Source organism: Liolophura sinensis, chromosome 12, assembly GCF_032854445.1.
Source record: "Liolophura sinensis isolate JHLJ2023 chromosome 12, CUHK_Ljap_v2, whole genome shotgun sequence".
NCBI classification, from domain to species: Eukaryota; Metazoa; Mollusca; class Polyplacophora; order Chitonida; family Chitonidae; genus Liolophura; species Liolophura sinensis.
In genome coordinates this window covers 25,555,288-25,580,710 of record NC_088306.1, presented here as the reverse complement: position 1 = coordinate 25,580,710, position 25,423 = coordinate 25,555,288, and the positions used below count along the sequence as shown (strand labels likewise).

Genomic DNA, 25,423 nt, shown 5'->3' with positions numbered 1-25,423 from the left:
ATCGGGGCCGGTTTTATGAAACTTGCATCGTTAATAACACAAACAAATCAATACATTACATGCAAAAATTCCAAACAAAAAGAGCTTCAACCTTCAAAAGACCCCCCACCCCCTAAAAAAAAAAAAAAAAAAAACCAAAAAAAACCCTGGAGATTTAGTTTCTTTGTTCTTCTCACAGGCGAAGATACACATGTAATATTTTTCATTTAGTCATTTCCTGTCTGTAATGCTGCCTCACTCTAATGCCATGCTGGTTGGGGCCTCCGTGGCTCAGTTGGTTAGCGCAGAGTAATGACCCAGGAGTCTCTCACCAATGCGGTCACTGTGAGTTCAAGTCCAGCTCATGCTGGCTTCCTCTCTGGTCAAACGTGGGAAGGCCTCCGCCATCGTATAAGTGAAATATTTTTGATTATGGCGTAAAACACCAATCAAATAAATAAAAAAATAAATAAATCTAATGCTATGCGGAAGATACAGATATCGTAGCCAACACAATCACAGTTTACTGGCACTGTGCTAAGACTGGGAGCATGTTTCACTGAACAACATCGGGATTTCGCCTAAACTTGTACCCACATTAATCTCTATGCAGATTGATTAAATTCTGATTATATGATGTGGTAATACAATTCCAGCTAAGTTCGAGCACAGTTTTAACGAAGTCAGAAATTCTGAATTTCACAGGATAAATCTGTTTATTAAGATCCCGTATACATGTAAATTTACATGTAGCCATTTAAAACAATCATAAACAAATCTGATATTGTACTGACAATAAAAAATATAAATCCCTAAATATTACGTTAAAATATAACAGTCAATAATATAAACAATAAATAAATACATTTCCAAGATCATTCAGTTTGCTTCACATAAACCACAATCAAACACTGCTGGAAATCAGTTACTGTAATAAATTTGTTCAAAATGCAATATAATACGTCCATAAATCATAAATACTAAGTCATTAGGAGCCAGAACCATTGGGTAACAAAACTGTAACGCTCATCTGCACAAATAAATACACACATTTTTCTAACAATATTTAGCAAAACAGAAAACGGAGTAGCCTATCTAGACACACATGTAAGTTTACATCACATCTGGAGAAAAATACTTCAGATCATACTCCAGAATGTATGATGATTTCTTTTTCTAATGTGTTCAGAGTGTGGCACATACAACGGCAGCATGATGTATCAATTAAACTTACAAAGCACTGCTTTTATTCCAATCAGCAAAAAAAGTACCGTAAAACTGAAGTTTATCATAAAACAATTACTTTCTGACTGGCCTTTACCAGACATAAAATCTCTCAAATTCTGTGTATCACATACAAACTCTAGAAACAAAAGTCTCTCCAGTTGTCTTACGCCAAGAAATTTTCATCAAAGAATGGATTAAAAGCTGGTAAGACACTTCAAAATTTCAGGATGTATTTTCTGAAAATATATATATTTCTGTCATCAGTATCACAGTTTCAGAGTCTTGGAATAACATTTTAAATTTAATATTACTTTTGAAAATTTAAAAGAACAGAATTAAATTTCTATCCATGAGGTTTATTTTCCCAACCAATATCACAGTTTCCAGGTCTTGCATAAAACATTTTAACTTTGCTTCAGTATGTTTCAAAATTATTATAGGCCTGGATATCTAATTAAGCCCATCTGTTTCAGTACCTTTGGCACTCTGAGCTAGTTCTGCCAGTTTAGCCTGAGCCTCGACAAGCGTCTCTTTCACTACACTTCGCGAGTTCTGAGCTTCCTGCATTGAAGCAAATCGAACCATGTTGTAGCGTCTCTGTATCTGAAACACCAGAAAAGGAAAAATCACAAATAGTTTTCATTAATAATATGTAACCAATATCATGGATATAAGAAATTTGCAGCTGGTATTCTCATACAACAGCAGAAAGTTCCGATCACTCAAGCCTCATAAAATTTCAGGTTAAATTTCTGAAAAATGCAATCATGACAAATCTTATGACCAGGCATAACAAAATTTCAGATCAAGCATTCAATAAGTTTTTTAATCAAACACCACACACTTGGGCCAAACATCAAAAAGGTTCCAACTAGACATCAGAAATTTCTGAAGATGTAATCATTACAAATTTTGTGAGGTGGACTGGAAAAATTTCAGATTAAGCATCACAACCTTTCTGATCAAACATCATGCATTTGGGTCAAACATCAAAAAAGTTCTAACTTGGCATCACCAATTTCGAAACAATCATAACAAATTTTTCAGACCAAGCCTCACAATCAATACCAATTTTCTAACCATGCCAACATCACAAACTTCTGAAAACGCAATCATCACAAATTTTCTAATCAAATATCACAATTTTTGACGAATCATCACACACTTTGACTGTTCCCTAACAGCCCCTATGCATGACAATCTTCGACACAAATACAGCTGCAACATTCGTTTCCCTTTTCTTCAAACAAATAACGTATATGGCCTCAAATTCCGTCACTGATTTTGTAGGAGTTCTGTTTATGTTATGGAGAAATTTTAGGTCAAATACAAATTTTTAAAACAAGGCCCTCAGTGAATGGAGGATAAATGATGCAACTCACCATTTCCCAATCACCTGTCACTTACCTCGTCCAACAGGACTTCTGCCTCGGGGAATTTTTTCTTCATCTTTTTCTTGCTTTTGAGGACTGAGGCAAGGTTAGCCTCTTCAACAGCCTGTCTTGTTTTCAGATTGGTCAATGCCTCCTCTATCTTCTCCTGTTTGGACTTGCCAGGGTTGTACTGAACGCCGGTCTGTAATGTGGGACGAGATTGACTGATTGATTGATGGTCTGATCATGGATATGACAATTCTTTATTCACAAAGACAAAGCTGTTTGAATTTCTGAGCAAGTGTGATAAAATTTACACAGGCCATACGTCATAAATTTATCATTACATTTTTTGGTATCAGGGTTGCACTGAATACCATTCTGCAACATGTGACAGATGAAGTGATAAATCGTTTTTCTGATTTATTTTCTTATTAAAACTAGGCCAATTATCGTAACTTTTCAGATTAAGCCATTCAAATTGAATTAATTTTTCTATATATAGCTGATTTGTGCACTTTCAGAAATACCACTCAGCAGTATATCCAGATACCCTGGTCTAAGGGTGGTTTATATATACTGGTACATGGGGTGTCAGGTGTCATGAGTAGAGTGCATGCTGCACCTGTGTGGCATGTGTCAATCAAGACGTCTGGAAAAATTGTCTGGCCCCTGTGTCAGAGAAACCCTTCTGCCAGATAGGCACAAGTTTTGCTGAATCAAGATGGTTTTCTCTGCGGGGGACAAGACATTGATCACCTTTTCAAGTGAAACAAGGTATAGCATCATTTTGAAATGTCCCGAACATGCGTTTTTGACTCTGTTTTGATTTTGGTCCCATGAACAGAAATCTTAAAGGATGAAATTGAAATTTAGCCTGTATACTTAAAACATAAGGGCTTTTGAATGTGTAAATTTTTAGAAGCTGACATAAGAAGGTTTTGCAGATATTGGATGTCAACGTACGGCCCATTTTTTTATGCCCACCAGATATATAAAGTAATTGTGAGATAAAGACATCACCGAAAGATTGTATATATATTAAGTGATTGTGTATATATAAAGTGATTGTGTATATATAAAGTGATTGTGTACATGTATATAAAGTAACTGTTAGATCACGACATCAATAAAAGATTGAATTGTATATATATATATATATATAACCAGAGCAGCTTTCCAGTGCTTATACTAGCAGTAGCTAGTGGGAATTTAAGGTTAGCTCAGTTTGTAGAATGCTGGACTTCGGCTGCTGAGACCTGAGTTTGAATCCTGGTGTGACCCATGTAGTAAAATCCTTCTACCATTACATATTGAAGAAAAGTCTGGGGCATCTGGTTGACATATTTGCAACACTCCTCATTTTGACTGGTCATGTGTATGTTGTTCAGGGACAGTTTGGGAAATAGTCTGCGCTAAGCTGGAATATTTGCAAGTTCTGGGTTCAATTCCACAAAGCCATTACCGACTTAAGTTAAATTTGAAATACGATCTTAAAGTTTATTTTTTGGCTTTAGCCATTATATTTTGTTCATGTCATCAAGGCTACCTTGAGACAACTGTGTCCAAATTTCAACTTTCAGTCCAGAAAAAAAAAGTGCTGTGGAGAGATTTTAAATATTGACTTAAGTCAGAAATAGCTTTGTGAATCAGCTGCCGATGTTATCACATCACTGTCATGCACATTGCAAAAAAAAATGTGGAGAAACAGGGTTTTCTAACCAAATCCTTCCTTCATAAATACATGTACTTATATTTAGCCTACAGCATGCAAAGCTACTCTATTACTTCAACACATACACAAGTTAGGATACAGGAATTCTCTGGTATTGTCTCCCCAACCTGCTTGCAACTGCTACAATATTAGTGAATCAGCAGATGATAGATTCAAACATGTGCCACACTCTTTATATGCGAGCCTAAAAATACACTTACTTAAAATGAAAGTAGCTTGGAGCACATTGATAGTAAATTTTTTCTATAAAAATGGAGATATGTAAATAAAAATATTTATTTCCGTCCATTTCATTGCTAAGCAGATTGTTTGTTAATGGCCTTGTTTTGGCTTTGCCCTGTCTTTCAGCATCATCTTGGTCACAATTTTGAAGTCTCACTTATGAAAGAAGTATACCAAGGTTATCAATTTTGAAAGTCCTATTTATGAAAGAAGTATACCAAAGTTACCAATTTTGAAGTCTTACTTATGAAAGAAGTATACCAAGAATACCAATTTTGAAGTCCTACTTATGAAAGAGGTTTTAGGTTTGACTAGAATCTGGCAAAGTAATATAGCACGTGTTTAATCTCATATTCTCAGTACTCACTCAGGCAGGTTTCATGAGGCTCAATTAGTTAAGATGGCCCCTCACAACCGTGATGTATGTTGAAGAGACATAAAGTGCACTTAGATAAGGGCTACTCGACACTAAGTATGCTTCCCGCAAATGACCCTCCGATTTGGTGGATGCATTTGAGTGTTTTATTTTGCCTGTTTGTGTGACTTTCTCTTTGTTTCACTAGCTCACCCTGTTGTAGGCCTTCACGCGTTTCTTGATGACGTCTAGCTGGGGTACGGCATCCCTGTAGACAAGCTGGTGACCAAGGGCATACTTCAGGGCACGTACATTACCGGGAATGTCTGGAACAAAAGAGAAATGGAATCACAAGTCAGAAACACAAACAAAGCAAACTGAACAGAGAATGTAAACAGCCATTTGATGAAGCTAGCTGCAAAGAGAAATACATAAACTACAGTGCTGCCCTTGCCCAAAATCAAATTGAATGTGCGATTTCACGAACTCTGGACATTATCTTCAAGTTGTAGCGTTGTGCACGCAAACCATACTTCATGGTGATGTTAAACAGCTTAATGCTCAGTGCTGTGGTGAATTCTGTGAAGTTGATTTGCACATCCCGCTACTCGGCAAGTCTCAGAACAAAACGGAAATGCGCCCCATGCATGGGGCGTTACTGTTTTTGGGACCCAAATACTTTAGTTACGACAAAATACATGACAGTGCAACAGGAATAATGCCTTCTGAGTGTGGCATGTATGAACACCCTACCTGCCACACACCTGCATTTTTTCACGTAGACAGGGTCTACATTTCATCAGTGCTGGCCCCCAACGTATAAGTAAAATATTCTTGTGCAGGACATAAAACATTAATCAAACAAATAGAAATGCATTTCGCTATCCTTCCATTCCCAGGTTATATTACCACTGCTTACCGATTCACCTTGTGCGTTTTCACTGCTATATGCCAATAACAACCCACTTATCCTACCATTCCCAGGTTATATTACCACTGCTTACCGATTCACCTTGTGCATTTTCACTGCTATATGCCAATAACAACCCACTTATCCTACCATTCCCAGGCTATATTACCACTTCTTACCGATTCACCTTGTGCATTTTCTCTGCTATATGCCAATAACAACCCACTTATCCTACCATTCCCAGGTTATATTACCACTGCTTACCGATTCACCTTGTGCATTTTCACTGCTATATGCCAATAACAACCCACTTATCCTACCATTCCCAGGTTATATTACCACTGCTTACCGATTCACCTTGTGCATTTTCACTGCTATATGCCAATAACAACCCACTTATCCTACCATTCCCAGGTTATATTACCACTGTTTACCGATTCACCTTGTGCGTTTTCACTGCTATATGCCAATAACAACCCACTTATTCTACCATTCCCAGGTTATATTACCACTGCTTACTGATTCACCTTGCGCGTTTTCACTGCTATATGCCAATAACAACCCACTTATTCTACCATTCCCAGGTTATATTACCACTGCTTACCGATTCACCTTGTGCGTTTTCACTGCTATATGCCAATAACAACCCACTTACTGGCATAAATTCATCCAGTAACATTCCACATCGTCCACAGACCTGACATTCACATACATGTACTTTAGCGTACTCTTTGCGCAACCATATCTATAAATGTACACAAATGAGAGGTAATATTTTTCTACAATTACACCTGCTAAATGTGTGTCTATGAATGTGAGTTGACTGATTTCCTGAAACTTTCTTCTGAAGCATATAAGTTTTGTTTAAGAGATTATGGATTGATTGAGAATATGAACTGCCAGAGAGAGCGCAAAAATGCTTGAGAACTCTCCGTTCAGAAGCATTTCTATGTTCTGAGGAAACCTTCGCTAGGAGAATGTGTCTCATTTTCACAGTGAGGGAATCCCTTCCAGGCTGGACACATGTGACAAAGATATAGGCCTTAGTGAAGAAGAGGAGCAACATAACCATGATGACCCTGTGAAATGCATTCTCCCTGGCACTGATTCTTAAGTAGCTGACATGTTCATGAAAACAAGGCTACCATGATTTAAAGAGAGATTTGCCAACACCCAGTAAGCTATCTTGAAAGCAATAGTGGTGGGGGTGTACTTGACCCGTCATGATGTATGGGGTTTAACATTGTACTTAATAATTTTCTAGTCATATGACAATGAGGACTCATTAGGTGTGTGTACATATACTTTGTGTTTTTGTGGCAGGGCAAGTTCATGCCCCCAAAGTACTGCCCCAGCAGCAACAATTAGTGTTTTTAAAGTCTTTGATGTGACCTGACCTGGATTTGATTCCACAGACCCTAGATGTCAGTCGGGTCAAGCTTTTGGACTATCAAGAGGCGTGACCTACCTTTCGGCATTTCAAAGTCTACGTCTTCATCCAAGTCCAAGAGCTCCTCATAACCTTTATATCTCTCATCCTGCAGAAGTTTGGCCAGCTGCTTTTCTTGTGCTTTCTGTGTTTTGGCCACAGCCTTCCCATCATCCACTTGGTCATCCACCTATAATGAACAAGGGAGAGAACTTCAGTGAGTGTGTATTAAATATAGGTGAGGTGATAAGTGAAAACAAACAAGTGTATAAAAAGTGGTGGAGTTGAAGTGAAAAAATAAACTTGTTCGAGTTTAAATATTTTAAAGAAATTTAAAACACTTAGAATTCCCCATAAAAACAATAATATTGCGTGAAAAAACAAATAATTATATGTTCAAATTCAAAATGTTGGAAATTTATAGAAATAGTCATTGAGTGGACTGGTTATCCATGTTGCCTTGACCTCTTGACCTCTCAGAACAAACAGTCTCTGGCCCTGATTCCAAACTGTTAATGATGGAATAGTACACAGGTGAGACATGGTAAATATCAGATATCGACCTGAACCTTGCGTAGAAGGGTGTTAATGTTGGAATAGTACACAGGTGAGACATGGTAAATATCAGATATCCATCTGAATCTTACGTAGAAGGGTGTTAATGTTGGAATAGTACACAGGTGAGACATGGTAAATATCAGATATCGACCTGAACCTTGCGTAGAAAAGTGTTAATGTTGGAATAGTACACAGGTGAGACATGGTAAATATCAGATATCCATCTGAACCTTACGTAGAAGGGTGTTAATGTTGGAATAGTACACAGGTGAGACATGGTAAATATCAGATATCCATCTGAACCTAGTGTAGAAAAGTGTTAATGTTGGAATAGTACACAGGTGAGACATGGTAAATATCAGATATCCATCTGAACCTAGTGTAGAAGGGTGTTAATGTTGGAATAGTACACAGGTGAGACATGGTAAATATCAGATATCCATCTGAACCTTGCGTAGAAGGGTGTTAATGTTGGAATAGTACACAGGTGAGACATGGTAAATATCAGATATCCATCTGAATCTTACGTAGAAGGGTGTTAATGATGGAATAGTACATAGGTGAGACATGGTAAATATCAGATATCCATCAGAACCTTGCGTAGAAGGGTGTTAATGTTGGAATAGTACACAGGTGAGACATGGTAAATATCAGATATCCATCTGAATCTTACGTAGAAGGGTGTTAATGATGGAATAGTACACAGGTGAGACATGGTAAATATCAGATATCCATCTGAACCTTGCGTAGAAGGGTGTTAATGTTGGAATAGTACACAGGTGAGACATGGTAAATATCAGATATCCATCTGAATCTTACGTAGAAGGGTGTTAATGTTGGAATAGTACATAGGTGAGACATGGTAAATATCAGATATCGACCTGAACCTTGCGTAGAAGGGTGTTAATGTTGGAATAGTACACAGGTGAGACATGGTAAATATCAGATATCGACCTGAACCTTGCGTAGAAGGGTGTTAATGTTGGAATAGTACACAGGTGAGACATGGTAAATATCAGATATCGACCTGAACCTTACGTAGAAGGGTGTTAATGTTGGAATAGTACACAGGTGAGACATGGTAAATATCAGATATCCATCTGAACCTTGCGTAGAAGGGTGTTAATGTTGGAATAGTACACAGGTGAGACATGGTAAATATCAGATATCGACCTGAACCTTGTGTAGAAGGGTGTTAATGATGGAATAGTACATAGGTGAGACATGGTAAATATCAGATATCCATCTGAATCTTACGTAGAAGGGTGTTAATGATGGAATAGTACACAGGTGAGACATGGTAAATATCAGATATCGACCTGAACCTTGCGTAGAAAAGTGTTAATGTTGGAATAGTACACAGGTGAGACATGGTAAATATCAGATATCCATCTGAACCTTACGTAGAAGGGTGTTAATGTTGGAATAGTACACAGGTGAGACATGGTAAATATCAGATATCCATCTGAACCTTGCGTAGAAGGGTGTTAATGTTGGAATAGTACACAGGTGAGACATGGTAAATATCAGATATCCATCTGAATCTTACGTAGAAGGGTGTTAATGATGGAATAGTACATAGGTGAGACATGGTAAATATCAGATATCCATCAGAACCTTGCGTAGAAGGGTGTTAATGTTGGAATAGTACACAGGTGAGACATGGTAAATATCAGATATCCATCAGAACCTTGCGTAGAAGGGTGTTAATGTTGGAATAGTACACAGGTGAGACATGGTAAATATCAGATATCGACCTGAACCTTACGTAGAAGGGTGTTAATGATGGAATAGTACATAGGTGAGACATGGTAAATATCAGATATCGACCTGAACCTTGCGTAGAAGGGTGTTAATGTTGGAATAGTACACAGGTGAGACATGGTAAATATCAGATATCGACCTGAACCTTACGTAGAAGGGTGTTAATGATGGAATAGTACATAGGTGAGACATGGTAAATATCAGATATCCATCTGAACCTTGCGTAGAAGGGTGGGAAAGGTAGACAGGGTGGAATGATGCCCTCCAGCCCATTGCTCGTTAAATGCTATGACTGTTAGAGACCATGACGTTAAAAGGCAGTGAGGCTTATTCTATTGCAACGTTTCTGTTTATGCTGTATTGGTTGAAGGTTATAATTCCATAAAACTGAGTCTTGGTATACCTGTCTGCAAATTTCCATTCTATTCCATGAAAGATGCAACAAATCTATACCTTGGCAATGGCTGGTTTCCTTCCCCTAATGTCAGATGGCACTAATTGCTTCAGCAGGCACAGTATCAGTTCTCCACACCACATCTGATACGGTGACATCATCACTAACCTTGGATCATTGTTTCTGATATGTAACAGTTACTGTTCTACTTGTACATGTCTGTGCGACACCACTGGGGTGTTGCACATTGTCACGTTAATCTCTGGCTTTAGAGCAAGACTTTCATACACTATACTTTGCTGATAGCCTTCCTCCACTACATGCAAGTTATTATATATAAGTAACCAATAGTAGGGCAGATAGCTTTGTAACCTAGCTGAAATCACATTGAAGGTACGCAGAATACCAGTTCAAGGAACCACACTTACCTATACCCGCAACATTAAATACAGCCGTACTCAGAATTTTACAGCTTTTAAACATGAAAATGTGCCTGTACGTCATCTTTTATCATATATCCAGCATCATGGGCTCCAAGTCTTACGGAATTACATGAGGGTGCGACTTTTAAACTCAAATACTGCTCTACTTTGTACATGCACTTTGTTAAATTACTGTAATGAAGATCACTGCAACCTGGGGCCAAAATCCACAGAGTTGTTTCTGACTAAAGCCAAAATTTTAAAATCTGTTTAAGATATTTAGTTTTTGGTACTGGAGGTTGAAATTTTGACACATTTATCTAAAGACCACATTAATGAGGTGGAATAAATATTAACTTCTAAAGCCCACAACTAACCTTTACGATCGCATTTCAAATTTTCACTTAAGTCCCTTAAATGGGTTTGTGGAATCGGCTCCATGACCATATCAGTAAGACATGAATATTAATAAATAAATCATTGAATACCTGAGTCATAAAGAATGGATTATCAGTTGACTCATCCTGGACGTCCTCTGACCCTGTTTGACCTTTGACCTCTAATCCATCGGCTGTTAAAGGTCTGGGCTCTGGTGTAGGGTGGATGGGTGGGAGTGGCTTGTGGTTGTCAGGCGATGACTGGGTCTGCCTCTCAGGGGGAGGAGCTTCTAGCATCAATCTCTCCTCAACACTGACACGTGGGATCTTTGGTATAGTAGACTTCACCTGTCAAGGTAAAATGGATGGATAAAACCGTGTAACTATACATGTAAGGTACAGTATTGCCCGCTCACAAATGCAAGCAATGACTAATATCAACGCTGGCCCAGCATCCACTTTGGACATACTGGCTCTCTGTGATGTTTTGTTTATAGAGGAGTCACTAGGTGTGTGCACACACATATTGTGTCTTCTTGTGGCAGGTCGAATCCATGCTACCAGAGTGCTGCAGCCACTGAAGTATCATGCCGAGGACACCAGTCAGGACACCATAGCCAGGCACATTATACTGACACCGGGCCAACCAGTCAGGTTTCCTTGCTCTTACCTCTTAGGGCTAAGTGCCAAGCGCGGCAGCAGCAAGTACCATATTTAAAGTCTTTGGTACGACCCAACCCAAGTTTGATCTCAAGTATTTCGGCTTGTTCAGGTAATACACATTTTAAAAGGATAATATATTAAATTGTAAATCCTCAGAACATTTGACTAGTAAGGTATTACTTTGGATACAGTTTGAAAACATACATGTAATGCATAAGATTTTCAATACTAAACAGGTATTGTTCAGGTAGGGCACATATGAACTCAACAGAAATTATACAACAACCTGTGCTGATGAGATAACACTTTTCCAAAATGCCAAAATATTGTGCTACGTCAGTGGACGAATTAGTTGAGGATTTAGGGTAAATTACTGTAACTGTTCAACCTTTTCACATGTTTGCAAGGTGTTTATTCAACCATATTCTAAAGGCATTATTCTTTCTTTACTGATAAAATCATCCTTTCTGAAGCCCTGAAACTGGCCAATCCAACCAGTGAATCCAACCATTTGTGTTCAAAATCAAGTTAAGAGCGTGTATGCATAAATCGCAGCTGTTGTTCTTTTATAAGCGAAAAGGTTGAGGAATTGGGGATGTACATGTGTACAAAACAAACAAAAAAAACAGCTGTAAGTTATGAGCCTAGGCAATGCATACAGAGAATCCCACCAGCTTGCTGGCTATAGCTATCAACTACACAATGGAATCAGAATAAAGATAAAGTTGTAAAGTGTTGTGGTGGTAAAGACATCACTGTGGGGAGTTTATGCACAAAATTGAAGTAGTGGTCTTTGACATACAAATTGTGAACTGCATGCGGCAATCTGTGAACAATTCCAACTCTGAGTTCTGAGTTATGGTAGTACAAAAACTTCATAGTGGGGTGTTTGAGTGCCAGCTCGCTTGAGTGGTCTTTGATATGCAAATCGCTTCCCATGATTGGCTATCCGTGTACTAAGGTGGCCACTGCAGCCCTCTGATTGGCTGAGAAAATACTCAGCTTACAACAGTGACTGTCTGTATGGATGGTTTAAACATTATGTTACAGAATAGGAAGGCACATGCATCGACCAGTGTCACAGGATCCTAGTATTAATACAGATGTGGAAAGTTTTCTACAAATACTGTGTATACCAGATAATTTGGTTTACACCAAGGTAAATTCTTACACTCTACAAATCTGGCAAAGTAGCTACAGAGACAAAAAGCTTATCTAGATAAGTGATTGTGTGAGAAACCGTAGCCTTACAAAAAAGGCTTGTAGAAATCCATGTTTACAGGAGGACAGAATGAAGTCAATGTGAATGTGCGTCCACAAAACAGGAAAATGGTAAAATGGTCAGAGGAACCCAATACCTTTCTTGTTCTCCTACATGTAGGTAGGCATGTGCATAAAAATTGTAGCCCTACGTGAAACTTTTCTTGATTACAAAAATGGTAAATCTGGCAAAATCCATAAACCTCATAAGCAATAAAGTCACAGAAACCCTGTATACAAGAAATTGTTGCCCTGGGTGGAGACTTAATTTCTACAGAACAGGTTTACTACAGAAAACAAATCATATAACTAGTAAAGTTTTGAACAGAAAGTCTATCAATTAAAATCATTACAAAACATTCACAAAGCCTATATAACTAAAACCAAAAGAAGAGTTTAACTATCAATCAGTAGTCCATTTGGAGACGTACACCAGCAAAAAGAAATACAAAAAAGAACACACAAAAAACATAACTTTCTATTGCTGTATGTTGGAGATCCACATATGATTGCCATTATACAGGCAATACAGCTAAAAAACAGCTTACCTTAGACTAGACAACCAAAAAAAGTCTAACCTTCAATCCATGCATGATAGCCCAATATACAACAGCTAATAAAAAGATTAACCTTCCATTCAAGTTTGTGCATTTACACACCATATCTTAGGCTAGAGAGATAAACAAAAAGCTTAACCTTCAATCAATGAATGTGAGTCCATTACACATGTACAGGGGCTCGAAAGAAAAGGCTTAACCTTCAATCCCTTTATACAGGAGCCAAAACAAAAAAGCTTAACAGGACACCGACACCGACACTGTGACCAACACGGCCACTTTTCCCCTCTCTCACAACACCTTGCCCTACTTCATACAGGAGAGCTAAAAATGATTTGCAACTTGTTATGGTAAAGCAGCAGTTGAAGTTTGAATTTAGTACGATGGGCCATTGGGACCAAACTGCAATGTGACGGACTGACGGACAGAACATACCATAATGTTGACTGCCGTCCAGTACAGCGTAAAACACCAATCATATGAATAAATAAATATTGAGTCTCTTTGTTTCAGATAACATACCTTTCTTGACTTTTTCACTGATACTTCAATATGCTTCTTCCCAGGTGGAACTGGCTTTTTTCTGAAAATATGAATATGAGAAGACGAAATATGAGTATATGTACTTGTTTTATTAATATTTTCAGTGTGGTTGCTTGACACCAGATTTATTAATCTCTTACCTGGAGTGTTGGCATCAAATGTATCATTTTAAGGCCTTTATGTGGTCCTTGCAATCACTGGACAATAATTGCATTGTATGGTAAACAATAAGTTTCTCAAAGTTGAACAGAAGCTTGTTAAGTTGGCAAACACAGTCAATATACATGTAGTCTTAAATCCCAAAAACTTGAAGAATTTTGAAGTCACCTGACAAGCTTAATTCCCAGTCTATCTTCCAGGAATCGCTTCAACAGAGGAGGGTCTCCCGGGTGCTCATCGGTGAGCGGGTTGTTGTGAATGATGAGCTCGGATAACATCGGCCAGGCAGCCACAGCCAAGAGAGCCTCCTCATGAGCGAACTGAAAACAAAATTCCAGTGATATAACAGAGAGCTATCGGGTGATGGGTGGTCGTTATGGTGATAGTCATGAAGTGACAACAGGGATGTCCTGGTGAAATAATTATTATCAATACAGTTAGCCTGCTTTTGACACAACACTCAACACTGTGACATGGAGCGTGATTGGTTCAACAGAGAAGTCAACCTGACTGGTCAGTGTACCTCCAATCTGTTGCCATGGGAGCCCACAATCCAGTTTCTGAAAATTCAGTTCTTGCATCTAAGATAATGCAACTACAGACAGAACCAGATATAACGCTGTCAGAACATCTTTGTTTTACCAGACTTTCCATAGGAAATGAATTTCTATGTGTGTGTGTTGGGGGGGGGATGTGTGTGTGTGTGTGGGGGGGGCTATGTGTGTGTGTGTGTGGGGGGGCTGTGTGGGGGGGATGATGTGTGTGTGTGGGGGGTTATGTGTGTGTGGGGGGGGATGTGTGTGTGGGGGGGTGATGTGTATGGGGGGATGGGGTGGTAAATATTTATTTTATTATCTCATTTCACAGTCACAAGAAGATACATCATATTACACTGGAACCAAAGGTCAAGTGATTGATAAGTCTATTTATAAAATCATTTCTCATTTCACTGTGATGCCACTATCATTAGGAGCTGAGAAAAAACTAACAATCACTATTGAATACACTTGCCTTGTCCTGAGGAAAAACTGACCTAACTGCTTTTGTTAAGAAGGCATCACTAACACTGTTTCACCTAACAAGGAGTTTCTGTGAAGAGACACATCATAAACTCAATAGTAACCCGCATTTCCTTAGGCAAATCAAACAGCTTTCACATCTAACTCTTAACTCTTTTTTCACTGGAAGCTAAAACAAATTTTTGATGAAACTTTACCTCAGAAGAAAGCTATGTGCATAGCTTTATGGGCTTGAAAGCTCCAACCACCAAAAAAAAATATGGAAAGTCTTGCCAATTAAAGTGGCTAACAAACCAGAAGTATTCCTTCAATACCTCAATCTGACCCGGAAACCAAGTACAAGGGAAACAAATAACAGATACCTGTAATAAAGCTGGATGCCCAGTCCAAGTTACTTGAGTTGGGTCTTACCACGGGTATTAAGTTCTCAACCTACCAGGTTATATCCCAGATTAAGGTAGCGGAGTTCCGAGAAAGGCGGAGGCGGTGGGCCCAGTGGTTTTTCGTACAACCTGACAGAGGAAGCAGCTTTGGCAATATCCTCTTTGGACTCCCTGATCTCTTGATCGAGGTCAAGGTCATTGATCCGTGCCGATAGATCAGACGTGTCAAACTCATCATAGATTATTTCTGTGAATAAAACAATTTTGAAGCAACTTCAATACAATTCTCAAGTCTTTAAACTGGGATAAACTGGTTGACAATATAGAAATTTACCAAATACTTGTGAAATTTATGTACAAAAGTTGAGTATCTTGAAAGTGATGTAATTTTCTCGAAGGATTCTGATTTATTCTTCTAGTTTATACAGCCACTTCAGTTTTGTCTTTTTTTGTGAAGAATTATTCTTCTCTGAAAACTTGAACTGTTGGCGCTAACAGTGTCATTTTAATGCCCTTATATGTCTGTGAAAGTATATTTTTGCATAACTGAAACTTTAGATGAAATACACCATGTAACCTCTCACTCAATTTCTGGATCAACTAGATTATTTCATCAGGATTTAAATGAATCCATAAGTTATTCAAAGGCGTGCTTTTTAATCCTGGCTTACTGACTTTTTGATTATTTAACCATACATACACTTGTCAACAATTGGAACCAGAGTTACAAACTCATTCAGTTTAGCATGGAGGCCAGAGGCAGATTCCTCACTAAAAAACGTAATCCTGAAAACCTTCACACTAAATACGCCCTCCTTGAAAACCGTCACCCTGAAGACCTTCACGCTAAAAGCCTTCACACTAAATATGTTCTCCCTAAAAACTGTCACCCTGAAAACCTTCATCCTGAAAACCGTCAAACTAAAAGCCTTCACACTAAACACCTTCACTCTGGAAACCTTCATGCTAAAAACCTTCACACTATAAACCTTCATGCTACAAATTTTCACACTAAAATACCTCCAGAGTCCTCTGTTTTCATTGGCGGTGAATTTTCCTGTGTTGTTAGTGGGCTGGAATCCACTGGGTCCCCACCAGCGTCCTCCTCAGTGCCTATCCCATTGCCCTCCCCAGTGTCCAATCCACAACTCGCCCCATTGTCCTCCGTGGGACCCCGAGGGGTGTTCTCTAAGCGCTGCTCTAACAGCTCCTTTATTCTGTCCATGTGATAAGGCTGACTTGATGGCCGACCAGTACGCCCAGATTTTTTGCGTTGTTTCGAGCCAAGATCTTCGTCACTTGTTTTAACACGTCCGTCCAACACCATGAGCTGAGGGACAAAATATAACTCGTTCTTTTCTAAGTTTAGCTGTCGTAAGCTGAAAAATGCATAAAAAAGAGCACATTAATACTATAACAGAGACTTGTAACAAATACAGTGGAGATTTGCTTTCACAGGTAGCTTTAGATTTTAGCTTAAATTTGACTCTATACGATGAAAAATGATTTTGAAAAATATCACACACATATAAATATATGGAAAGGATATTTTTTTATTGATGTCCAAATCAAAGACATTATATAACAGGAAAAAGTATGGCTGTCACCTGTGATACAGGTCAGTACTGGCCGGCTCTGTTCACTCCTATTGAGTACAACTGAGGTAGTTACATGATGACCAATTTAGCAATTGGAATTGCCAAAGTTCTCCAGATTACATCAAAATAAATATGGGAAGGATATTTAAAGCATTCATCCACTGCTTAACAGAAGGCTAGATTGATGCTGCAATGTTTGCTTATGGATTTAAAGTTATTTTCAACATTACTTCCTGCATGTGCTTGATGTTGCAGCCCAGTCCTTATACACCAAAATGAGAACAGGGAAGAAAGAGAATAAACCTTGAAAGACACAAAACCGATTAGCTTGCGGCAAGTTCCTACATGTGCATACCATCTTAGTCCAGCCAGGCAGGCAAATACACTGACATCAGAGAGTTTGTTATCATCCAGCATGAGGACTTCCAGTTTGGGGTAGCGAGCACGCCTCCTAGAAAAGATGAAAACACAAGTAAAGAGGTGATGGATCAAAAAATTGATCAGAGCAAATTCAATTTCAAATTTTTTGCAAATTATTATAGAATAGCAGATGATCTGATTAAAAACTGAAAACTAAAAAGAATTAATGAGAAGTGTGTCCTTACCCCTTCTCATCTCTGTAAGGTAATGTCATATCTATGGGTAGAGACTTGAAGTTATTCCCTGAGAGCTGGAGAACTCTAAGATGTTGCAAAATTCCAACAGATAAAATGTCTTCCTGTGATAAGTTGTTATACGACAAATCCAGCATCTGAAAATAAATGTGAGAAGCACAATTAAGTATATGGCCTCTTTAAAAACTTATGGAAGTCTTGAGTATAACTCTCTCTCAACCAGCTGTTCCATCAAATAGGGTGGACTCCCTAGTACAGCAAGGCTGATTAACATGGGTCTGATAAGAAAAAGCTCAGACATGTGTAAATTTAGAATTGGTAGCACAAAAGCTTGACTGTATAAGACACATGAAAGCAAAACTTTGGCTGAAATCGTGAATTTGGTAATTTATGGTAATTAATCTGCTCACAGAGCATCAGTGATGGAACATCTCCCTTGCGTCATTCGCTTTATATGCATGTAAAACTTCAGGTCAATACATACAATGCTTTTTAAGATACCACGTCTAACATTTTGTGATTCTAATAGTAACAGTGATTCTAATACACAATACACTGAGTAAGAAATTCAGTAATTTACGGTACTTAATATATGCACACCTAGTCAACAATGGAATATCTGTCTCATGCTATTCTGCTCTACATGTGTGTGAACCCTGAGCTCAATACATGCATAACTTTTTAAGACACAAATCGCTAACATTTTGTTTAACATTCCTTTCTCTAATATTGGATGCCAACGCCGACGCTCAGGGTAAGAAATAAGCCAAAGTACAAGGGAGCCAATAAGAAATGGATTTTACTGGTGATATGAGCCAAGACTCCCAGTCTTACTAGTAGAGTAAATCCATCAGCAGATTCTTCAGAGGGAAGGAAAACCAACAGCTAGTTTTACATGTGTTTGATGTGGGTGACCCAAAGTCATTTAAATATACATAATCAAACCGCATTTGATATATATTTAGTATTTCCAAATATGACAAAAAAAGGATTGTTTATTTATTTAATATTTATTTCTTTGATGAAATAAGATAATTGTAGCACTGACTTCTAAGTATGGGAAGTGACCAGGTTCAAGCTTTAGGCCTCTCAATCCGTTCAGAGGCACCTCCAGCTCTCTGATTATCGGAAAGTGATTAAATGCCTCTGAAAAAGAAAAAAAACAGTTAGTTATTTAATTGTTTCATCGCCAGGTTTATTTTGTGTTTTACTAGCAACTTGACAGTAAAAGTTTTTTAAGGCCTCCCAACCAGTTAAATATGTCTTCAGTGGGAAATATTTCATTGCTCTTTCACGTCATATTCAAGAACATTTCACTTATACGACGGAATCAGCATTATTGTGGGAGAAAAACAGGACTAGCCCAGGGAAACCCATGACCATCCACAGGCTGCTAGCAGACCTTAATTCCATACAGCCGGAGAGGAAGTCAGCATGATTTGGACTTGGAACTCACAGCTAACGCATTGGTGAGATGTTTCTGGGTTATTGCACACCAGTCGGCCAGGGAGGTCCCAGGTAGTTTAAAGTCACCAAGGCCCCACACACATTGAGAGCAGCAAATGCATAAATTTTCTGCTCAAGGCCACATTTGATAACTTTTTATACAGCTCTCCATATAAGTGTCAACAATACACCAAACATATATTCAAGTACAACGTAACTTAATTCATTTAATACTATTAAAACAGACCACTTACTAAAAAAAAAATATTACTGTTGTGGAAGGTGTTGGATTCTGAACGTCTATCAGTGGTCAGTTCTCTTCACATGACTATTAATATACTAATACATACATTTTCTTAACATTTGCCATTGCATAATTACAACAGCATTATATTCCCCTCATGTCTATGATTATTGATAGGCTACCTAAGGGGAGATAATTCTCTGCGGCATTGACATAGGCCACATTGTCAAACATTTCCAAGTCCTCTTCCTTGACATCTGACATTTCCTGACCAGCAATGTTGATGGAGCACAGGTCAGAGGGGTCATCCACACAACAGTGGCGCAGCTGAAAATCAAACAACATATTTTGGGTAAATTTACACGGGCTTGATATTTCTGTTTGATGCCTATTTTTTTAACATTGCATTTAACATTTTAACATAACATCTGCAAATGATATCCAACTCATGTTAAAGAAAAAAAAAAGACCATCTTGAATTCCAGATAATTTTGGAAATTTTTCATCTTCATCGTTTTATATTTCTTTGGAATTTACCTAGCCTGCCGATGGTCGTGGGTTTCTCTAGGCTCTGCCCAGTTTCCTCCCATCATAAGTCAAATACATGTAGTCTTGAGTATTGGTGTTAAACACCAATCAAATAAATTTATTTATTTATATATTTATTTATTTATTTGACTGGTGTTTTACGCCGTACTCAAGAATATTTCACCTATACGACGGCGGCCACCATTATGGTGGGAGGAAACCGGGCAGAGCCCGGGGGAAAACCTCGACCATCCACAGGTTGCTGACAGGCCTTCAATCAAATAAATAAATAAATTCGGAATCTACTCTTCACTTTGATACTGACATGCATGTAGTAAAATAAAATGATGATGCAACAAATAATTCATTAAACCTATGTAATGAAGACAACAACAACCAATGCTGTGTGATTATCAGGATGTAATGAGTATATTTTTAACATGTACTTTAAAGTTTTGAAATTCTGTGAACAAGAAGCTTCCGGTTAAAAGAAACGTCAATGGTAGGCCAAATGTTTATTTGAATAAATAAAGTATCCCATGTAATGTTTAAAAAGCTTAACTTTCTATTTTTCTAACGTTGCACAACCAGGTGGCACTTCAAAGTAAGCAACACTGCCTTAATTTTGGTTAACGTTTGTCTTCATTGTAAAACATAAACTTTATACTGTGAGGAGTTTTGTCACATTTTAACAAGTTTAAAAATTGTATTTCTGCCATGGTCTATCAGACATCCTCCACAGTACAGTGGACTAACGAAGTCGCTGCACAGGAAAGGATGCTTATTGGCAAAGAGTTTGAATCTTTGTGGCTCTGTTTTTGTAAGATAAAGGCCACCTCGCACTAAATAAGTGTTATTATGAATTACAATGGATAAGCTATGGTAGTACGTAACATTTGGCAACTATAGCGACATCACATGTGGATACTGGTAGAGAGCACGTGGTTCTCTGGCTATCATTAACTTTAACATGTTACGCGTAGAGGAAGTCTAAGGCTGAAAGTTACATTTGTTATATATTTATTTAATTGATTGGTGAACAACTGCGTGCTCTAGAATTTTTCAGAAAGTTACATTTGTAGTGCAGTGGTTTTAATAACTGTACAGTGTCTAATCCAAAAAAAAGACAATTAAGCATGACTGGGGCCAGCTTTAATTTTTCGATTTTATGACCTGTACATGGCTTCAGTGCATGTTTGAAGCTTCATATGCTCGCCATGCTTGCCATATAACAGGAAAGAATGTAAAACAAAACTGAAAAAAGAAGTAGCCTTTCAAGTGTGTCAGTAGCTATCACTCCCAGCTATAGTCATTTTTGCTACTCAAGGTCCACAGTTTCTTGCACGGGCCGATTCCCTGCCTTACCATACCAGGTCCTATGTCATTAAAGTGTATTCCAGTCTGTCATCGGTTTTGTCACCAAAGCGCAACCCAGTCTGTCACTCGGTTTTGTCGCCAAAGCGCATCTCAGTCTGTCACTCGGTTTTGTCGCCAAAGCGCATCCCAGTCTGTCACTCGGTTTTGTCCCCAAAGCGCATCCAGTCTGTCACTCGGTTTTGTCTCCAAAGCACATCCCAGTCTGTCACTCGGTTTTGTCGCCAAAGCGCATCCCAGTCTGTCACTCGGTTTTGTCCCCAAAGTGCATCCCAGTCTGTCACTCGGTTTTGTCCCCAAAGCGCATCCCAGTCTGTCACTCGATTTTGTCCCCAAAGCGCATCCCAGTCTGTCACTCGGTTTTGTCCCCAAAGCACATCCCAGTCTGTCACTCGGTTTTGTCTCCAAAGCGCATCCCAGTCTGTCACTCGGTTTTGTCCTCAAAGTGCATCCCAGTCTGTCACTCGGTTTTGTCGCCAAAGCGCATCCCAGTCTGTCACTCGGTTTTGTCCCCAAAGCGCATCCCAGTCTGTCACTCGGTTTTGTCCCCAAAGCGCATCCCAGTCTGTCACTCGGTTTTGTCGCCAAAGCGCATCCCAGTCTGTCACTCGGTTTTGTCCCCAAAGCGCATCCCAGTCTGACACTCGGGTTCAACAGCTTTCCTCTAATCAGAGTTGTAATAAATGTCTCTGATGTCTCCGATCTTATTATCGAATGCTTTTTGTCAAGCAAATAATAATTTATTTCACCACCATACAAAACTTGTTTGGCTGGAATATTTCAGCATGGTGTACAGGTTATAGCTTACTATGATCCAAAGAACCACCTCACGGCTGCCATAAGGTATGCATTTGGAGTCAGTTTGCAGGCATCTTATGCAATTTTATGTGTTCACTATAACAGAAGTATTTAAAAATTATCAAATTATAGTTCACAAGAAAAATATTATTTTTAAGAAAAAAAAAATTATTTTCATGGTTTACTGTGTATCTTTCAAATATTTACATACCCTGAATGGATGCATATGATAAATAAAACCAATCAGTGATCTTAATTTTTAATTGGAAGTATTCTATATTAATTGCAGAAATTAAAATTTATATATTATTCCCTGAAATCAGGAAAAAATAATGCTGGCTGCAGTTTTTGAACATTTAAACCCTAAAAGATGCAAGGAGGCATGTTTTGATTCTTTCATTTTCTGAGATTTCTATAGTTTTCAGATAAGCCTGGAATGGAGGCTGAGCATTCTGTATGGTGCTGAGAGATATATAGCTCTTTCCGATGTCGTTTGGAATACACAGAGACTGAACAAGTTAGAACGGGTATGGATTGTAAACATATATTGAAATCTGAAACGTCAATAGGCCCAAGGCTCTGTGAGAATTCCAGATTAAAAGTTCATTTACAGACCAACCAAGGCTGTCAGAACAAAATTGCTATGTCTGTTACCATCTCTCTCCAGAAATAAGTCAGGTTAAATTATCTGTTGTCTTTTCTTTTAAAATGATCTTGTTATTCATTTATTTACAGTATTTGATTCGAGGTTTTATGCCATACTTAAGAACATTTCTGCCTGGTTTCCTCTGATTTCTGCCAGGCTTCCTCTTGTTTCCTCCCACCATAATGCTGGAGGTGGTTATACAATGGCCACCAGCATTATGGTGGGAGGAAAGCAGGCAGAACCAGGGAGAAACCCATGACCATCCGCAAGTTGCTGACAGACTTTCCCACGTATGGCCGGAAAGGCAGCCAGCATGAGAAGGACTCATAAGATGATCTTGAACGTCGAAGGGAAGGGGAAACCCGCAAGTAAGCGTGGAGAAAATCACCACAATATGTCCTTCATGAACAACGTGCCAAAACTCCTCAATAATCCTGTTATCACAAAGCTTCTACAGAGCTGGAAAGAGCAGCATTTGAACAGGCAACTCAATAAGCTATGTATGATCTCAACCAAGGAAGTGTATAAAGCTTTACAGCCTGAGCAAGGAACTGTTAAAGGACAGCAATTTTATACCAGAAAGAATCCATCCAGGACGAAATCATCTGTCTGCTCATCTTCAGGGTGTTTTCCATTTCTGTTTGTGACTCTCCTGTTTTCTCTTTCTGTCTTCTTTCTTTCTTCACGAATTTGGGAGAAAGTTTTGGGCCTTGTGCACAGAATGGCCTTAAACCTGCGCCTCTGTTCTGCTCTGTGAGCCACCAACCAGGCTCCAGCCGCTGAGAAACAGAAGTGTATATTACATGTATTATGCATAACGGTACATTTAACTGGGTGTCACTGTTTCGTATTACAGTAGACCTGTTTCAGAATTATCACCAGAGTGTTTTCTTGTCCCAAGCTGATCTCAGTGATGAGATACTTTCTAATGCCTCAATGGAACACATCGCATGTCAGACATGACACCTGATGCAGTCAGTACACTAATATCAGAAGTTTCAGGTGTGCAAGAAACAGACCTGATAATAATTAAATGAATCGTTATTTCTGGATTAGGATACCTTGAATTGTTCTCACACCAAGTGTGTTGTGGATGGATTTCTATGCAGTAGTTTTTGTGCCAAAGCCACTGGTACATAAGTGACACACTTATATTTCAGTGTTTTTACATTCGCATTTCAGGATGTGTGCCACTACACTTGCCACAAAAGATCAGCCATCATCAATTTAAACTAGCATCCAGTCACGGACAGTGGACTTTGAAGTTTGAGGTTGCAAATGCTTTTCACGGCCTATAAAATGGCAACATTTCAAAACAACACTTTCTACTAGGTATTTTTCAATTTTTCCATTGTTTTCACTTTAAGCTACTGCAAATAGGGGCATGACTTCCAATGCAAAATTTCAATGAAACAGACATTTAATGTATTAAGCATGCCACTGCTAGTTTAAAACATAGGCTGTTGTAGTTCAACCTGTCAAACGATACACTGCTACTTGTCGGCCATCGTGTACCGTGAGATCTCGTAACATTTCAATTAAAAAAATGGCGTCCATCTAAAATGCAAATGTGCCTTATTCTGATGTATCAATAATCATTGCTGTCTCTGAAACGACTCTTGATCATTTCTACCTTGGGGGAATTGATTGGCATTGTCTCGACGGATATTTTGCCACATTACACATTTTAATCCAATGTCTCGTAATTTTGGGAAAACATGACACTATCTTCTTTGTAACGATATATGAAGCGACGGGATCTTTGACATTACGTGCGGCAGAGTAAGCGACCATAGGACACGTAGTACAACAACAACTAGCACTGATAATTTCAATCATTCACACTTTCCAACTGTGAACATCATTTAATCTCTGGTTTTGTTTAAATCAACGTTCCAGTACAGTGCTATTGTTAGCTACAACAAACCTTCATCACTTTGTCGAAAAAGAGTTCGGACTGGAAAACAATTAGCGGCAAACCCCCCTGATCCATCATCGAACTTCACTCCTGCCGTCGCCATTTTGATACATCACTACGGCAACAGCGACATGAGCCAAAAGTGTGGAGAGGGAGAAAAAGGACTAACCTTGAGGAAAATTTGGTCCTTAACTCGTACATTTTTCCCATGTCGCTCCCTGTATAAGATCAACCTGGGATTAAGATAAGTTCCGTCTATCTTTATCCCATGATCAACGTATACTTTCAACACGATGAAACAGAAATTAAAATATATTTTATACTTGAAATTCACCGAATCCCTGTTAATATGAGATCTTTAATATTGGCTTACTCATCACATTACAATTTATAGAAAAAGAAGGCTGGAACTTATTTTGTCGATGTAAATGTCGGTATGGTATAAGATTCGGGCGACAGAGGGGCATTCAGACGACATTTAGTTGAGAACGCAAGGTTTGGTCGAGATTCAAGCGCCATTCACATGAGAGAGCGAGATTAGGGTAAAATGTCGCCTTCTCGACTGAATGTTGTCTAAATCTCGCCTGAATGTCGCGCTGTCAGTCAAATCTCGTGCAAATATCGCTTTGTCGTGAGAATGTCGCTAGCTTTGAAACTTTAGTTTGGGTATAAAATTACTTATTTCGTGGAGACAGCAACATTCTGACGAAATTAAAAAAACAGACCATATTCAGACGAGATTTAATCAACAATTGAAAGAGAGGGTGAGGTTCCAATGGGGACGTGAGATTCACTGGACAACGCGAGATTCTGGAGAGGGTGCGAGATTTTTTTGCACGAGATTCTCGTAAGAATATCGTTGGAGTCACGTGTGCATCTTTGGTGAATCTCGCGTTGTCGCCCTAATCTTGACCTAATCTCGAATAAA

The 25,423-nt window shown here is 38.6% G+C and overlaps 1 protein-coding gene across 1 annotated transcript; it reads right to left on the bottom strand.

The window, feature by feature from the left end:
* Nucleotides 1–763: 763 nt before the first annotated feature.
* Nucleotides 764–24,598, bottom strand: LOC135479309 (X-ray radiation resistance-associated protein 1-like). The gene is made up of 15 exons (XM_064759132.1): nt 24,505–24,598; nt 23,154–23,356; nt 19,414–19,558; nt 18,590–18,687; nt 17,533–17,678; nt 17,283–17,378; nt 16,350–16,708; nt 15,383–15,576; nt 14,096–14,247; nt 13,748–13,808; nt 10,857–11,093; nt 7,270–7,420; nt 5,105–5,217; nt 2,614–2,781; nt 764–1,809 (listed from the first exon to the last, which is right to left on the bottom strand). The coding sequence occupies exons 1-15, from the start codon at nt 24,596–24,598 to the stop codon at nt 1,657–1,659; spliced, it is 2,370 nt and encodes a 789-aa protein (XP_064615202.1). The 3' UTR covers nt 764–1,656.
* Nucleotides 24,599–25,423: the final 825 nt, after the last annotated feature.

Excerpts from the sequence above, each read along its gene's own strand:
- LOC135479309 (XM_064759132.1), bottom strand. The coding sequence starts at position 24,598 with ATGGCGACGGCAGGAGTGAAGTTCGATGATGGATCAGGGGGGTTTGCC. Across the intron at positions 17,679-18,589 it reads GTCACTTCCCATACTTAGAA|ATGCTGGATTTGTCGTATAA; the intron begins GTCAGTGCTACA and ends ATTTATTTTCAG. Across the intron at positions 17,379-17,532 it reads CCTTACAGAGATGAGAAGGG|GAGGCGTGCTCGCTACCCCA; the intron begins GTAAGGACACAC and ends CATCTTTTCTAG.